General features: G+C 40.7%; 1 protein-coding gene and 1 non-coding gene across 14 annotated transcripts in view; one reads left to right on the forward strand and one right to left on the reverse strand.

The window, feature by feature from the left end:
- LOC120834978 (vitamin D3 receptor B) overlaps positions 1-12,939 on the reverse strand; it is a 23,969-nt gene extending 11,030 nt beyond the window's left edge. For 2 of the 13 annotated variants that reach the window (XM_078092421.1, XM_078092422.1), the window contains exons 1-7: positions 12,776-12,893; positions 12,382-12,502; positions 12,019-12,091; positions 3,093-3,240; positions 2,167-2,297; positions 871-1,067; positions 176-275 (exon numbers count right to left, since the gene is read on the reverse strand). In XM_078092421.1, coding sequence (XP_077948547.1) covers positions 176-275; positions 871-1,067; positions 2,167-2,297; positions 3,093-3,238 — 574 coding nt within the window. In that variant the 5' untranslated portion in view covers positions 3,239-3,240; positions 12,019-12,091; positions 12,382-12,502; positions 12,776-12,893. Of the gene's footprint in view, positions 1-175; positions 276-870; positions 1,068-2,166; positions 2,298-3,092; positions 3,241-11,374; positions 11,395-12,018; positions 12,092-12,381 lie in introns of all 13 variants that reach the window. The other 11 variants (XM_078092419.1, XM_078092420.1, XM_078092415.1 and 8 more) reach the window with 10 other exon arrangements.
- Positions 12,940-18,731: 5,792 nt separating this feature from the next.
- On the forward strand, positions 18,732-18,803 carry trnaq-uug (transfer RNA glutamine (anticodon UUG)). The gene has a single exon. It is a non-coding gene; the product is annotated as a tRNA-Gln (tRNA).
- The last annotated feature ends 167 nt before the right edge of the window (positions 18,804-18,970 follow it).

Raw genomic sequence — 18,970 nt, forward strand, 5'->3', positions numbered from 1 at the left:
CACATTTTTATCTTACGGTTTATTTGCAGTGAGGTGTCACACGCACCTTAGCATTCTTTGATTTATATTTCGATAATGGGCGAGTGTGCAGGACAAACTGGTTTAATTGTGAGCCCGGACAGTTCATCGCTTTCTCTCAAACTTGAGTGAAGTGTCTAGAGTGTGTGTCTCTTACCTGGAGAGTGACTGAAGGAGTCAGAGGAGGCATCAGACAGGGAGTGGAGAGAGGCAGCTCTACTGGCACTACGAGTCACTGGACCTTCACGGACAGGAGGCTAAGGGCGCATAAAAAGACGCCAAGGGATTCTCTTCAACGATTTGTCACTACATTTTGTAATGTTTCACAGTGATTCAGTAAAAACAAAAGGGCCCTTCTTTCTCAATTTTCATTTAAAAAAAAAATACAGAATATAAAAGATTTGTTGAATATCTGCTGAAAAATGTTTTATTGAATTACTCCAGTCCAGCTCTATGTGTATTTTGTGGAGATGGAAATCTGACACAGGATGGACAAGTTGGATTTCTAAGAGGACGGGGGTGATTCAACTAAAGGGGGGAATGGACCACTTGATGTCGGATATGTGTGTAAGCAATACAAAACATGACTTTCGTTGAAAGGCCGAAGCAGAACTATATTCTGCTGTGAGGAATCAACCTCATTTGTGCTGGTTAATGTGAGGTGCTTGGTAACATAAATACCCTTTAAACTATCAGTCTGTTACAGCTGGAACCATTTTTGAATATCTCAACCGTACAGCAGCAATATCAGATTCCTATTTCTATTCAGTCTCATAAAATGCGTTAAACTTAAACTTAAAATAATAAATAAATAAAAAACTTTTAAAGATGCAAATATATTAAGATCCAAACCCTGAAGCGGCAGAAGTCTGAGTAGGAGTCGTCATAGGTTTTGTGGTGGGCATCCACCAGCGTGGCAATGACCTGACTCTGGTCGTCACTCAGCCGTGGGCGCCGCGCCTCCTTGTCCGCTTCGCGCTGTGCTTCCTCATCCTTCCTCCGTTGAATTAGGTCCTTCTTCCTCTGCACTTCCTCATCCGTCAGAATGACTGAGGGCGCAAGTGTAAAGAGACAAAGCGAGGATGTTAGAAACACACACACACACCAGAATAGATAATGAATTTAGGAATACAGGTGTATTTTAATCATTTAAATTTTTAATCATTGTGTTAAAACAATACGTTGCTTTTGAAGATTTTCAGTTTTACAATGTCATGACAGCTATGTGAATGTGGTGTTGTTTGGCATTGGGGGGGGAGGGGGGGGGGTTGTTATTCTCTGGAGGAAGAGAATGGGAGTGGACGCCTCCATAAGGAGACCCCTGCTGCAATGAACAAGTGAAAGCATTGACTTTGTTCTGCTCGCTCCATGTTGTTCAAAACACTGAATTAGCTCACAGACAGAAAGACAGAGAGCAACAGAGAGAGGGAGAGAGCTGGGTCCCAACAACATGCTGCTGTTTTTGCAACAGCAATGTGCCTGTGACACCAACCTCGTTGTATTCCCAGAAACACTCAAAAGAGAGGGAAAGAGCATCAACAGGGAAGCAACAGGCTTTTGCCGTAAAGAGGCCAGGGGACAATATCCGGATATATCAGGAGAAAACAAGAAAGAAAAACCTGCTATTTAAAGACAATGAAAATAAACAAGTGTGTGGAAAGAAGAGGCCTCAGAAGATTGTACATAACAGCAGGTGTTTAAACTTCAGATGGAGCACACTTACACTATACAATGTGGGGAGGCTCCACGAGTTCAACATGAACATGTCAACACTCCAATGGGGCCAAAGACCCAGAGATATTTGACCCGAGTCCAAATATTACATAATATACACAAGAGGGCCAGCAGGCCCCCAAAATGGCAAACCTCAGGTCGTGGAAACTTGACTCGTATAAAAAAGAAAAAAAGAAAATGTAGATTTACGTAATTTATTAAAAGCAGGATATATTTATGTATAATTCATCTACATCTGGGAGTGGTCTAGCACTAGTCCAGAACATAGTTTTGATCCAGTAATATAATAATTAAGTGCATTTAACCCAATAGCGGTTGACGTCCCAATTTAAATAATAAATAAAATCAAACCAGTAAATCAAATGGTGTTAACAGTATTGCAATGAGGACATATGGATCACCTGTCATACTTACACTCTTTCATCATGCCAATGTCCACACAGCGTTTGAGCCGGCACGCCTGGCAGTGACGCCTGTTGTCCTTGGTAATGGTGCAACTGCCGTTAAAGGGACACGTGAAGGCCGCCTTGCGCTTCATACTGCGCCTACATCAGTTGTATACATTTTAAACTCCATTAGAAAACAATAGAATAGAATAAAAATCTTTATTTACTGAAGTGAATTTGTGTGCCTGAACATGTTGGTAACTATGTTGATATAATGAATATAGCACCGTGGGGCCTTCAACAGTACTGTGAACAATTATTTATCAGGGTAGAAGAGGATAAATATTTTTGCACTGCGTGACCCAGGGAAATAGTATAAATATGGATGAATGCCAAGCATTCCATGGTAAAGGAGCCTCGATAAACAGTGACGCAAAGCGTAGTGATTTAGACAATCACTTAGACTCAGATGTGGGCTAAGCATGCAGTCGGTGAGAGTTCAAACTGAGGGCCAGCTGAGAGAGGAGGAGTAAGATTATTAAACATCGGTCTTTTTCATCCCATCTCTCGAAAACAACAACACTGGCGAGAGGAGCAGATGTTTATGAACGTGCAGATGCATCGGACACGCACAGGCTCACACCATCAGCGCTTGCTCTAGCTTCGTCCGGATAGAATTGGACACTTTGTGTGTGTGTGTGTCTCAAGGAGGAGGCAGCATCCAACGCATTAGCTGTAGGACCGAGCTCATTTGGATTCTTGACCTGCTCCAGGGTATTAGCATGAACTCTGATGTGGTCTTCCTGTCTCATGCAACCGTGGGTGGCGATTAGATTTAATGTGTGAGTGCGAATCTGCGTGCGTCAATGAAGTCGATACGCAGCTCTTCTTTTTCATTTTGGTGAGATGAGCAATTGTGCTCAGAACTGTGACCTCACGTGTGTATTTGCGTACCTGAAAAAACCCTTGCAACCCTCACAGGTCATGGCGTTGAAGTGGAAGCCGGTTGCTTTATCACCACACACGCCGCAGATCCGCGGCATGTTCCTATCAAACTCATCGGGGGCCAGATTGGACGTACTCACAACTGTGGACTCCATCACTAATTAAGGAGAGGGTCAATGGAGAAAGACAAATAAGGGAGAGAAAGAAAAATTATTTAATTAGTTACAAAACAGTTACAAACTGTTAACTTTGTCAATAACTCAATAAAGAAAAAAAGATGAAATTTAAATTAGGATCTGTACAGAGGTGCACTTAACAAAATGATTTAAAAAAAAATACATTAAAAAAATGGATTTTGGATTAAGTGAAAATGGATCAACCATTGCTACAAAGTTGCTTTAAAAGAAATAAAAGAAATAAAAAGCAACGAAGTAACAAGGTGACGTATCCTTTCACCTTACTCCATGCCAATCTTAAAATTCCCTTCCGCCTCCACTTTGGAGCTGATCTGGAGCCACATCAATCGAGAAGGAAAGGCTTCAAAATGCTGGATCGGAGTTACATTTCATTACATAGTAATCCCAGTCTATATTTCACATGACAGCCTCGCGAGGGGGCGGACAGGCATGTCTCTGCAAGGCTAGCATCCTCATAAACAAACAAACAAACATTGTCCTTTTCACAAAGCTCCTTTCTTATTCTCTTCTTTGAGTCCACTGCAAAGTGAAGCAAGGAGATTGAGGACCAATGGAGGGGAGCGCAGCTAAACCAATACAAATCTCAACAAACTCACAAATCAAAAGCCAATGAGGTAAGGGCCCAGCTGAATAATTTAAAATGTTTTGACAGAGCACTCCAGCGTTCATGTCTAATTATAAACCACCGCTCCTGATTAAAGTCTCAAATAATACAGGAAACACAACAATGTTGTTTTTCTCGAGTAGAAATGTGAACATATGAGATGAACATTGTGCCGTCAAACCAAATCCTGCACATGACCAATTGTGTCAACTGGACGTGTAGTCCTAATGTTTCAAAAAGGTCAAAAGAAACTAGTTCTTTTAAATTCTTCTCTGCCGCAGGCATCATCGAAAGCAGTGACTCAAAGTATGTTGACGTCTTGAATCTCAGCATCAGATGGTTCAACCAGGAACATCTGATACAAAGACCGTCACGGTGCACTGTGACTCTGTAAATATGTACAACTGGAACGACCAGCAACTTACAGCAAATATTTGTGGAGGGAATTCAACTTCAATCAGGTTCTGTTGACCTCCGATAGACAGATCACACAGAAACTTGTATATTGACAGGAAATCCCTTGAAACGATTAGTCTCATCACTGAGCTCCTGAAACAGTGATCTCTGGTTAGCTGGTTTAGTGAAATCCTAGAACACAGCAGGGTTGAATCCGGATTGCCTGATGAATGTAATGAGTAGACAACCTTCAGGCGCACACATCTCGTTTCTTTATCCCGCCCACCACCTTACATTTCCCCACGCACGTGTCATGTGAAAAGGCGTACAAGCCTATGAAGGCTGCATCAACCATATTACCCTCATCTCAGTGTTTACCAAGATGTAGGCTTTTCAGGGTATTTTTACTAGAAATTAACACTTGACAGCCAGATGATGTACTATAAATGGTAACAGGTCAAATGCTCTCACTCCTGTGAACCTGTATTATGTGAGTAACTCTGTCGGACAACACTCCAAAGTGTTGAAGTTTGTATGAAAGAAAGCCCCAAAAACACTTTTTCTGCAATTGAGGTTTGAGAAAAGTTCCTCCAGCATCTCGTTAAACAACACTTTTTTGAAACCACACGATCAATATACACAGCCGAAAAAGCGTAGGATCTACCCGGTGATTTAAATACATTATTATTCAGCATGAAAATCGGATTCTACTGGATGTAGGCAAACTAATCCCAGCAGGCATTCTCACTCATTTACCTGACCACATCATCAACTGATCAGTGAAGCCAGTCCTCCTGTGATTGCATTCAGCCCACAGGACATTACACTTAATGCACAGTAGTATTCAGAGAGATGACTAAATAATGCATGCTGTTATTAGACCAGATATGTACTCATTCCTGCTTCTGGTGCGCAAATCCAAAGTACATGTTTAGGGCTGCTACTGAATGTCTCGCTCATTACTGATATACAAAATATGTGTAAGCCAGGTCGCTCCGCAGCATCAATCACAACTGTAATTGCATTTATAATGTGAGATATTACTCACATGTGTTACGGTGGCATAAAGCGGAAGGATAAAAGAGGAACATTGGCATTTCTGGTTAGCTTCTAGTCCTGCTCAATGACACGCACAAAGGATTGACATATTTATCATTTTATAAATTGGAACAAGACTATTTCAAATTAGAAATTAGAGAATTTTTCTAATTTATTTTAAATAGTGCATTGTAGGAGTGACATTATTACGTGTTGCTTCCGACGTTGAGTTGAGCAAGTTGGAGTTCCGATCTTGGAAAAAACTGTTGAACTCAAAACTTGCATAAGGATTTAAATTGCTTTTATGAAGGTTTTACTATTTCGTGGTGGTCAGATTTACCCTTTTCACATTTTGTCCTTCAAACATTTCCACATTGTAAGCGTTTGTTAGGATGTGCCTTTTGTCCAATACATTCCAATTGAGCAAACTTCTAAAATGAATATATAATCAAATCATAACAGAAGTTATCTCGGGGCACTTAACAATATAATACAGTGGCAGTGTAGACAGTATTATATATATATATATATATATATATATATTTTGGTATTAACAGCTGGGTCTCAAATCCAACTATGAATAAGCATTTGGCGACAATGGCAAGGAAAAAAAAACGTCCTTTTAACAGGCAGAAAACCGGAGCAGAACTATGCTGTGGGTGGGCGGCCAGCTGCCCGTATGGGAGCATAAAAAATCCGAAATGCTGGAAATAAAATATAATTGCATTCTAAAAAAAAGGTCCCACATAATGAATATAAAGATCTTTGTTTGGCAAAGACTTAACATGGAAAGAATTGATCCCATTCATAATACACCCACTGAAACTAGGGAAGAAGTAGGCATTAGAATGGAACTGTTTATGTAGATCGTTACTTTAGCGATGACATTTAATAAATTGGTTTGATCATTATTTTCTGTTTCTACTAAAATCTCCTGCTCCCAAGCTGGCACTCAGTAATGGTACAGAAGTTGTCATGGCACAGTTCATAATACTAAACATCACTGAATGGTCAAACGCAAGCTCCCAGACTGCAATGACGTATTCAGCGTTCATTCATACCGTCAACAACGGCTGGTTTTATTACTTAAAATATTAGGACTTGGGATGTGAACACCTTTTTAACGTCATTCATGTTTAAACAATAGCCAACTTCCATCTAACTGGTAATTATTTCAATGCGATTATGCACCAAAGACTCCCTTTAGTACATAATCTCATACGTTTATGTTCCAACATCTTAATCCACAATCCCAGGGCTGCACAATTGTTGCTGGCAAAGACATAACTGACGAGTGCGTTGTTGTCTTGCCGTCAAAAAATCAAAACAGCCATTTCTTTTCTATGGCGAGTTTCTTTTGAAAATAGAATCCTGACTTTAGTCCACATGTGTTTTAATTCCAGTTGTGTTATGATATGCATCATGACTGCAATCTTGAGACAATCTATTTAACTTGAACAGGGACTAATACATGAGCAGTTACCATTGAAGCTTAAAAAAGGACAAGAAAGATACAAAATGGAGAATGATGGTAAATGACTGAGTGAGTGAATGCTTCCATGTGAAGCGGAGAACGACTGAGAGGAATTAAGAAAGCTCATCTCAGCCACCTGACCAGAATGAGAAGGAATAAGCCTACACCAGCAAGGACACAAATCTCTTTACCATAAAATGATGGTCTCAACATTATTATATATTTTTTTTTAAAAAGGTACGTTCAATCTTAGTGTGAAAGACATTTAATGAATGTCTCTCCCTCAGAGCAATGGGAACAGTGAACACAATTTAGCTTTGTGATGCTGGTAAATTATAGTAACCTTGAATATTTTTCAAACTAAATATCTGGTATAAAGCAACAGATATTCCTAATGTGTCTAATGTGTTTTTCAGTATGTCACATGGTACTAAGCATGTTTTCACTCTCCTGTGCATCCATAACACTTGGCTGCACATATAGTTGATCTATTGCCCTCTCCATGACCGTCAGACAGAGAGAGGAAGTGCCAGCCCACACCAGTTTAGGAGGAAAGGGAGAGGCCGGGGGGGGGGGCTCTGAAGAGATTGAGTAAAAGACATATATAGATATAAACATTGATACAGTGAGTAGAGGAGGGGTAACCTCTCTCATTGTGTCTTTGTACATCAAGAGGCATGCCCTGGCTGGCTGGGTCAGACGCAAGAGAGAAATAGTACGAGAAGCGAGCACTTGGAAGTGGCCCAGAGAGAAGAAATCAACACAAACAAGCCTTTTTTGTCTAAAACGATGTCTAAAAATACACAGTCATTCGCCACTTACTAGCTAAATATAATCAAAAGGTCTGATCGCTGACAGATTATCATTTTGAGAATTATTAGAGGGGAAAGATATTCACGTAGGAATCACATTTTTAGCACGATTTGTTGGATTTTCAAGTCCCCTTTTTCAAATAAATGAAGCTAATTTTGTGTAATGTGTATGTGTGGATACTTATCTGTGGGACGATGAAAAACATTTGGCATGGTAACTAAATTGTATGGAAAAGAATATTAATATATGTAATCCTAATGCCAGTATATTTGAGGCTTAGATTTCAAGATTCATAGATCAGACAACCATCATACGGTTTACCCAGTGAATAATAACAATGACCAGGACAGTTTTCCTGAGACATTGGATTAATCCACTGATTATTTCCTTGGTTGAACCTTAAAATGGCAGAATGCAGAAAAATGTATTTCATAAAGCCCAAATATCTTGCTTTGTTCAACAGTGCAAAACCCAAATATAACAGATTACACCAAATAGTAGCCAGTTCATATTTACACTTCAGTTCTAATAAAAGTATTGAAAATATGACAACTCTTAACAGTAATATGTTAAGAAGAATTGTCCAAGTAGTGTAAAATATGCACTTTTTGCTCTGAAACCGAAAACTTCTTACAAAAGTGGTAATTGATGGAATCGATCAAATGAATAAAAATAAGAATAGGATGTGTACTGAAAGTCCGGGGTTTGAGAGTCAAAAGACAAAGCGGCAGTGATTGATGAGCTATGGCCTGCTGTAATTATGTAGCGCACCACGAACTGACTGAAGCTTGACGTTGGTGAAAGTTCCAAAATAAAAGACACACTACCTTTTTGATAAATTATTTGGAGAGATTGACAGTCCTGTGCTCTTGGTAGGCTGTAAGTAAATTAAAATCAACATATCATAACAGAATACCTCTAATAACCTGAGCAATGAGTACAATTATTAAATATTTATTATTCAACATCTGGCTAATTGTTAACTCTGGTGGAGTCGAAGAAATAACACTTATTTATCAGGTATCTGCATGCCAGTGTCCCACGTGTGCAAATGGCAGTTTCTAATTAGTTGACATGTTTCACTCACTGGGAAATTAAGTCTTGACTACTCACGGTGTGAGGGACAGAACGGAGAAAAGTGTTAAGTGCCGAGATGAGAAATTGTAACATTTCATGCCAATGATGTTGCACAATGAGCTTAGTCTTTAGAACATGAAAATTCATAAATCGGTATTATTGCTGCACAATTAGCTGAGGTGTGATATTAAGAGAGGAATAAGTGCCAATGTGGTACAAGGGCAGGAGCCTAATACAACTCATAAAGTAGCTCACTGTTCTACTGCCTTTTTGTTTCAACTTGTACCATTGTCATGTATGTGATTGCCAAATGAGAGAGCGGCCATTGATTCTTTTTCCGGTGCCTTGCTACTTAGATTAAAAAAATAAATAAATAAATACATTTAAAAGACTGAAGTGAGACCTCAGCTGTAAAAAAAAAATAAGATTTGGACCACCTCCCAGATGTCAGATTAACTTTAATTTAAGTCAAGATTAAGTGATTATAATACGCCCTCAACCAACGCCCACCATCTAACAAAACTGATGAGCGAGTACCATTAGTGCCTGAAATGAAATGGGATTGAGGACATGGAAAGATACAACAAAGTGGGTAAAGAGACATTTCAAAGAGGGATCATCTTAACTTCATGCAAACGTGCAGAAAATAAACGGGAAAGCGGGAAAGCGAAAGAAAAGAAAAGAAGAAAAAAAAAAACTCTGGCATCACGTCCCAAGAATTTCAGCAATGAGTTTACAGACCACATCCCAACACATAAGAGTCCGAATCACATCCAGACCTATAACAGCCCGGGAGGGAAGAGATGGCTTGCTGTGGAGCGCCTGACGGGAGAAGGAGGCCCTATTTGACAATCCAATGAGCCTCGTCGGTCTACATCACATGACGTAATCCCACAAATGGTTCTGAAATTGTTCCATGCTGCCAAAAATCCCTCTTAAAAGGGAGGGGCGGAAGGAGAGAGAGGGAGAAAGAAAGTGGTGGAGAGGGTTGGAGGGAGAAAACATAAGGCGATGTGTTTCACTGCATACCTCTGACTGGGTCACTACAAGTACAGAAGAGAAATGAAACAAATGAAATCTAGGATGACCCGGGCTGCAAAGTGAGCTTGGCTACAATGGAAAAACATGTACATGTGATTCCCAAATAAAAGTACATCTAAACCTGCAATGATGGCAGTGGTGGGAAATGAAAAGGAGGAGGACAGTCGGGGCTGAAAAAAAATAGGTACCACTCAAAATGAAATGTGATCATGATGTTACAGAAGTTTGATTCAAATATGCTTGGTGGTTAAAATTGCCTGAGAAAAAAAACAATACAAGAGGAGAACAGATAGGGGGGAGGGAGAACAATGCACAAAAAGAGAATGTGGACCCAACAACAAAGAAGACAAACTGAGTCTGTAATGCAGCTAAACAACTGGCTAAGCAGACTAGTCCAGTCCTGTCCCCTCCCTCCAGATATCCCTCCCTCCGCCTCATACTCTTTTCCTACAATCACAGGGAGTATGTTACACCAGCCGTAATAGCACATGACAAGGTGACCTGTGCCCCAACACGGGATGGGCTAAACTGTGGTGGATGGGGTGGTCGAGGGTGGGATGGGGGTCACATGTCCAACCCTATGGTCTCCCCACCACTCCCCCCTGTCCAGGCCTCAGTGCTGGCCTGCAAGGCGAGAGAGAGGCAGTGACGGCAGCCTGCCCCCTTATGCTGGGCCCCTTGCTGGACTCTGGAGGGGAAAGAGACGAGGCAGGGAGAGGCCCACTCAAACACACACCGAAAGTCTGTTTATGTGTATGCTGAATTTGACAGAGAACACACTCGAGCACACAGAGAGCCAACTGGACAAAACCGGACAGGCGGCAGACATGTGGGTGAGCTGGGTGCAAATGCAATTCAACCCACAAGTCAAAGTTATGTAACCTCCATAAAATGTCTATTACTTTTGAAAGGTAAACGTAAACATTACTAAAAGATCTGGGCACATACATATGTGCCAGATGTTTTTTCTGCATGACCGGTTCTTCATATACAACAAATATTACTTGACGAAGAAACCATTAACCAAGACATTAAGGGGAACTGAACACTTAATTTGTTTCAAAAGGCAACAGAACACATGTGGCAACCAGCACACATGTACAGGTACATGTGGCTGTGCACAGTTAAGTAAAGCAGCCTCTTTATTTCTATAGGCCTACATGTGAGAGGAAGCAACCAATTACAGTAGTCACGAAAGTGTGTTTTAACTGTACAGGGGCTATAATGGACTGTACCATCACAACAGCACACCATTCCATGGGCATCCTGATACCAGGATGTCAACAAAGACATCAACTGAGCCAATCTCGTATGTTCTCCCAACACAACACAGGAGTTCTACTGACAAATTAGTTGAAAATTGGTTGAAAGGCTTAAGCATACATGGTGCCCATTTGGGTTGGGTCTCCCAGTTCTGTCCCAAATAATACATCATGTTCTCTTGTGGATTTCAACAAATCCAGAACATGGATTTGAACGTTGAGCCCATGTGTGCAGAGTTGTTGAAAAAGAAACAATGAAGCAGCGACATAAAAACAACATCATACCTTCTACTTTTCAAGTGTCAAACTGTTCCATAAACAGAAATGGATACGAGGGAGAATTAGCACAAAGGTCACTGGGAAAATAGTATGAAATAAATTCCACTTGCTGTTAGCTGTATTCTGCGTCCTTTTGATTTATATTGAAGTGATGAGGAGAAAAGGGAGAAGAGCGGGGGGTTGTTTTATCATGTGTTCATCTAGAGTTACTAATACATTGTGTTATTAAAACAAGTAAATGCCCCATCAATGCTTTGTATGGGGTGAATTGTCACTCAGTTGTTATAAGAAATAAGGTTCAAATTAAAACATTTAAAAAAAATTCTAATGGCAGATTCATTTGGGTATTTGATTAAACAGTCCCTTTAAGTTGTAAAGAATAACTGGTTTCATAACAATGGCCTTTGGTCTCAGGATGGTCAAAGATATTTGCTAAACAAAGTTTTCAAAGTACTGACATGATAAATGGATTCTTCAAAATAACGAAATTGCAGTCTAATTAATGTCAATATTGAAGAATTATTCCATTGCTTACTACCTTGTTCTTAACATATCACTTGTGTTTATGATGAATAAATATGATTCACGGCATCGTGGTGGGTTACATCACGAGACTGCAATAATCCTAGAGACTGTGCAAAGATCATTGCAAAAATATACAACTCCAAGGCAGCGTGACATTGTCACCGATAATCTGACAGACAACAAGCTAGCAATACGCACATGAGAAAAGCAAAACGTAAAAATGTCTCACCTGCGGTTTTAGCACGCCCTGTATACCAGGTAAGACTTGAAACCTCCCTTCGGTTTATCCCAAGTTGTTAATCCTGTTAAATAGAAAAACAAAATGGCATGTCGCAAGTCACTGAGTGGGCCTGCACCCTCGTACCTGACCAGCGGTTGCTCTGTTTCTGAAACACTGGTTGGCTTTCAACAGCAACACACACTCGTCATCGTAACCATCCTCTTTTTAGCAGTTATACAAGTATGTAGCCAACCACATTTACGACGACACACTTCAAAACTGCGCGGAACCTGCTTCTCATGTGGTCTTGAGCAATACATATGACAATAAGTGTCGACTTTAGCATTCCTTCTGTGCATGAGAGTTTCATACCTCAGCTCAACTTTCCCCCCATCAAGACAGAGTCGCTTTTAATCCTCTCTGGTCGCCGTTTGGGTCGGGGTGGTCATGCTCTTGTGAAGTGTGTCCCCTCCACGCAGACAGCGTGGGTTAGCTTTGAGGGGAGAGAGGACTCGCGTTGCACCAAATTAACAAAATAAGATGTGAAGAGACTTGGGGAGAAAACGTCCAAGTCGCACGCCCTTCCCAGACGTTGGCTCTCCCAGCAGCGCTGGTAGTAGCTAACGTTAGCGCGGCTAGCTGGCTGCTTTAACCCCGAAAAGCTTATTAAGCGTTTAGCGACCGTTTCCAACGGCCATCCAGTGGAAAAATGGTTGAGGCTCAACTCGATTTCACCAACAGAAAAAAGGAAAACGTACGCACTTACATGAAGAGAAGTCAATCGCCCTTACGGTAGTCCGACCAGAAATATCCCTCCTTCTTCAGGACTCAAATAGATGGCCATTACTTTTTGTTATGCACCGCCCCCTCCTCGGGACCTCTACGGGAAAAGGGGGATTTCCCCCCAGCCCCTCTGGTAACCAATCAGACGTGAGCTCGGAGTAACCCGCGTATAATGGTTGGTGAGATTTTGGCAGAGCCCGGCTTTGAGTGGTCAGCCCCAGTGTCTGTCAAGAGGGGAGCCGCCCCTTAAACAGGGGTGTGTCACGACGTCAGAGGTAACGGAGAGGTAAACAACTTTGACCGCGTGAGGTTTAAAGCAACATCGTTTTCCTCTAATCTCTGAATCAATGGACACCCGGTGTGGGGGATTACTGCGCCAACATTACATGCGGCGTGGCGTCTAAGTTGGTGGAAAATGCTCCTTTTCATGTCGTATGTGTCGCTCTTTGTTTTGCTGCTACGGGCTTTGAACCCTATCTTTTATTGGGATATAAATCATAACAGCATCACCATCGATATCACGCAGTTGAAATAATAAAACGAGCACTGCCGTGTATCAAGTCGCCCATTTTGTGCATTTTGCTGCATTATTTCTTTGACATGTTGCAAATGCGTGCAGTGAAGCGTGTGTATTGGAGGGGTGTGTCTAGTCTGCAGCACGGTGGCAGGCTGGAAAGCAATGTCGATGCGTGGCGATCTTCACATTGATTTGCTTTGCAAAGCATGAGAGTATGCTATACATAGACACTTGAAAGATCACACTGTGCAAACATTGCGGATATTTGTATTCAGCCAGACGAAATCTACTACTATCTTACTATCTAATTTTGTCGTTTGTTCATTCACGTTTGTGGACTCATAGGAGCTCTGGTATGTTGTGTTATGTTGTGTGCGTGCTGCGTGTGGTGGGGCCAGCAGAGGGGGCCTGGTTGAAGGTCAGGGGTGTGTCTACAATGTAAACACAGTAGAGGAGACAAATAAGAAGGGGAGAGAGGAAAGAGAGACGAGGGCCCCTTCCGGTTCCATACATCCTCAAACGAATCGTCCTTTACTGCTGCGGCAGCCTAATAACAAGGGATTTACTTTGGGACTGTGCAGAGGGAATGCATATCATGGCTTTGCAAATTATCAAAAGCATCTTACAATGCAGAATATTTCTGATTTGAACTGTAGTCTTTTATGCTTTATTTATTTTGGTTAAATGCATTTTGGTCTTTAAATTTGAAAATGATGAAACACTGGAAGCAGCAGTGCAATAGGAAAATGTTAGTACTAGATTAAGACAAAAGATGGCAACTGAAAAACTACAGGTTATTGCACCTTCCTTTCTTAAAATCTACAACATGTACAAATACCAAGTCAATTCTTTTCTATTTGACAAATCTGTATCCTCCGCAATGATTTAACAACACTCTGCACCATGTTATAGCAACATTTTTTACACTGCCTTCTAAATTCGCGGTTAGCTGCCTTGCCTCCAAAGGGAAAAACAGTTTCGCTTTAAACCCCTTCAATATTGTAGTCCCCTGCACATAGAGTTATACATGTTGAAACTGCTCTGCCAAACATGTGTCAGCTGTCCCTGTGAGGCAGGGACTTAAAATCCAGTAATTAGAATAGAATACAAATTTATATAAAATAGGAATTAAATGTTACCAACAACGCCACCTAGTTGAGTAGGTCTCCACAAAAACAGGCTCTTTTATACTGGGGGGAAAAACAGCATGGATCACAAGACATAAAAGCGAGGTTAAAAGATGCTTTTATTATTAACAAAAAAAACATAAAATAAGTGCAATTATATTAAGAGTCGAGCTGGAAAAAAGTACTAAAAGAAATTAAAAAGAGTTCAAACTTCAGGTAAAAAGCCAGCCACCGGAAGGTTTTGTTAAGGTCCGGCTGGTTTAGCCACTCATCCGTCCTGGGCCCTTCAAACTCTCGTGGACACCACTTGTAAGTCCTACGTCCTTTCTCCTAGTGTTCTGCTCTGTCCTGCTCCTTTCCGTTCCCTGCCTGTGTGCGGTGTCCTGTTCCTCCCTTTGGCTTGCTCGCACCCTGCCCTGCTCGTCCTCTACGTTTTCCTTTCTCTCGTTTTTTCTTCGTCCTGCTGTCTTTCATGACCTTTAGTAGTGGCTGTGATAATTGGGAAGGGAAGGTCCTGTCCTCCTGCGACGCTGCTGCTTTACTGCCAGCGCGCCCTGTAATCAATTAGGTCCCTCCAGGTACATGCGATTATAGACTGCAAATGCGGATTAACATGGTAAAATATAAAAATATGTTAAGATGTAATGCATCAAACCATGCTAAAATGTAATAAAACAAATCATGCTAAAATCAATGAAACAACCCATTCTAAAATCATTAACACTATAGGTTGCAGCAATAACTCAATGTCCTCCTGGTGCAACATGCAAAGTTCAATGTCAACAAGAAACTTGGTTAGGTACAGTCTTGCATTCTGTTTTAACCTTAGAATCAGCATATCCTCAGTTATTATGCACCTTAGACATGTGAGATGAACGTGACTGTTTATTCCTGTACAGTGACTGGTCATAACGTGTGTGGGTGTGAGGGGGTGCATGCTCATGGAGAGTTGATCCTTGTCCTGCGGTTTGGGTGGTTTCCAAGACTGGCCGCTGCACAGGATCAAGCAGTTCTGCTAACAGGGATTTATTTGGCTCCACAGCACCCATGTCAGACACGTATCCTCGCCCAGCCATTTTGTGTCCTCAGATGCTCTGGCCCGTCACAGTAGGCTGGCTTGCTGTTTGGAATCCAGGGAAGTAGAATTCAAAAATCAGAAACACTTGACCCACTAAAACTAAAGGAATTAGTATTTGTGGCTCTAGAAAATAAATAAATCGAACAGTTCTATATAGTGTTAAGGGATAGTTCCAGACCCAATAAGATGAATTAGCACATTGACGACTAAGACAATTATTTATGGAAGTCTCAGACTATTCTGAGTGAAATTGCACATTGCTGCGGGGGAAGTATTTATAAATCTAAATAGTGGGGTAAAAGGGTGATATTCAAGGAATGGAAGCAGTAAGATAATAAAACATGCCAACGATAACGGCATATCTCTTAGTGCAATGTAAAATGCATTCACGTAGAGCCCATGAAACCGAGGATATCCTGCCTGAGGGACTTCAACCCTGATATCTGTCATCATGGGAGGCCTCGGGGCTGCTGGTCAAACCCACATAGGCTCACATCCTTTGGGCGATCTGTATGCACCGAGCAAATACAGTACATCCACTTTCATCACCTTTACGACACACAGCTCTGTCCCATTTGGACATGAAGAGCATGGATATTTGAGAATGCACCGCCTTCAATACGTTTCTCTTCAGCCTTAGGGACTATGTCTGAGGGCCACCATAAGCAACTGAATCCTGTTGCTGGAAGGCAGATGAAGATCGGCACTTCCTCCATCCATTATCAGTACTGCGGACTCTTAAGACTGCGTGCTAAGCTCATTCTCTGAGGCCACACTGAACTGCGAGGCACATCACAGCCACGCTATCACCATTTTGTGACACCACAACCATCAGCATTGTTGAGATTTTAGGAAAGGAGAATACATTTTCTGGCTTTTATCGATGTATAATTTCCGAATTATTTGTTAAATTTAGACCTATGTGCAAAGTATGCAATAAGGTAATAATATTTTATTTCTTCTGAAATCTCCTATGGAGGGATTAGAGTACCATAAAGAGTAACAAACCAAAGGAGTTAATTGTGGCCTTCAGGAAGCAGCAAAGACATGGTGGAAAACCCCTTCATTCTCATCAATATGCCTTAAGTCGGCAGTTTCGCGTTCCTCTCGATCAGCAGCAATAATGTGTGATGTTGACATCTAAATTCCGCTTTACTCCATATAGATCTTCACTACCTATAGACCTGCTACCTTATCTGTGGCTGCATTGCCGTGTGTTGTTTCACCACCCTGGACTGCAAAGCTTACCAGCAAAGCTTACCAGCAGTTAATGTAAGCAACATAGTTTCTTTAATACACATTTGTGCAGTGTTTGGCTCTCCTGTCCTGTTCTGTTGTATAAAATTGTATTCAACTTATTTATATCTGTATTTTTCTTTTTACTGTATTGCCGAAGCAGGTTCATATATGTAATATTGAATTGGATTTGTTAAATTGTATCTGCAACAGTTAAACGTAGTGAGTTTATTACCATCTGAAATTTAGTGTAGACGAACCATAAAACACAGAAATCCTTTAAAAAACTACCTGAAAACTCTTCTTAAATAAACTATTGCACTGTAGGCTCCTTAATTTTCACTTCTAGTGCAAGTCTCATATACAATAATCAGTAACGTTATACAGTGTATCATAACATGCTTTTCTTCTTGCGGCATTAATAATAAACCAATATGATGTTATTTGTCGTGTTAATCATATTGTTAATGAAAATAAGACGGTATGAGAGTAGCCCTACTTTTTAAACAATGACAAAAGTGAACAACACCCAGTGATTTTAATGTATGACTATTAGTAATATTGAGCATTGTTGGAATTTATTTTTAATTCTTCAAATATTGACCTCAGGGAACAATGGTTATTTTTCTTTTTAATAAGTTCTCAAAGGCAAGTCAAGAGAGGGTGTAAGCTGTTCCCATCTTAGCACAACAGCAACAGGACTTATTGAAAACAGATATTGCAGTTGCTAAATGATCTACTTCTTAAATATAGTATTGATAGATTCTATTGATAGATTTCATTCAGAAACAAGAACATCTGACATCTGACTATTTAAGTCCAGAGGCTCGCGGGAGCTGCAAAGTGGAGTTTTTACTACACAAGGGGATTGTGCCTACGTGATCAATTAAAGTCCCTCTAGTTTCTTCTTTTGGGAGAATGAGGGACAACATGGTCACTCATTACACCAGAGAGTTAAATCATGGTGTCCGCCCATGAAATATACTTCTATGTAACTGGTTCAGCTAATTATAAGCATTCACACCAAAATATAGCCTTTATTTGTCCTCTGATTACTTGAATGACCCAAAAGCTAAAAGGTGATGTTAGACTACATGAAGACTCAGTCAATGCGATCAAAAGCTTAGGGTACAGTTTGCGAATCTGCAAAATACATGGGTTTGAAAATAATTTCTTATCCGGTGAATAACCATGGTGCTTTGGCACATCTATTAATATTCACAATTGTGTTGTGTAATTGTGCACTGCAAACGAACCATTCACATGCAACGGTTACTTAAAAGCATCTAGTTGCGTAGATTTCTTCTTCCAGTCAGGTGTGGGCTTTACTCATTTAATGAAATGTTTTTGATAAAAATGCCTTTAGATTTTCTTTAGTAATACTGATGCAATCAGTTTGTTACAGTTCAATGGTGCTTTCAAGAAAATAGCCTGTTACAGAACTTTGGTAAAGATTTAGATGCACAATACGATCGTATCTAAACACACAACAATACAACTATCCTCCAAATAGTTTAGCCGTCAAACAATCTAACTTTATCCTTTTATTTTGAAAACAGAGCTCTTATTTTGTCAAGGATAAATCGGTTAAGCGCGAGCCAGCTAGCCGCTTGCAAACATTATTGAAAGTAATTGAACGTGGCTCTCAAATCGTTAGTTCCTCCAGGGCACGGTTAGACCAGGCGTGGTGGACTGTTCTTTACCTGGAGACGGATGCGTTTAGAAAAAGCTACCGCTGGGGTTGTCGCTCACAACGCACGACCAGTTTAGCTAACGTTAGCTTGGCATAATGACCTAACGTTACAGCTAACGTTACAGCTAACGTTAGGTTACGTTTCGTTAGCTAATTGGAATTTCAGGTATGCACGGTGTAGCTGGCACTCTAGTTTTGAGTTTTATACGTTTAACCTTACATAGAACGTACTGGTTAAGTACCCGTTGTACCCTTAAATACGGTACTGTGGCGTCATATGACATCCTCGGTCCCATGGTGTAATGGTTAGCACTCTGGACTTTGAATCCAGCGATCCGAGTTCAAATCTCGGTGGGACCTCATCCTTTTAGAAAATCGGAAGATGGTCCTAACGCTAATATCAGAAAAGAATAGGCAACCTTTGATCTTAGATATAATTCATTAACTTCAAATTTAGCAGCTAACGTAACACAAAACCGTAAAAAATAATTAAGTAAGTAATTAACTAATTTAGCATGCAATTAACT

Source organism: Gasterosteus aculeatus, chromosome 17, assembly GCF_964276395.1.
Source record: "Gasterosteus aculeatus chromosome 17, fGasAcu3.hap1.1, whole genome shotgun sequence".
Classification (NCBI taxonomy): domain Eukaryota; kingdom Metazoa; phylum Chordata; class Actinopteri; order Perciformes; family Gasterosteidae; genus Gasterosteus; species Gasterosteus aculeatus.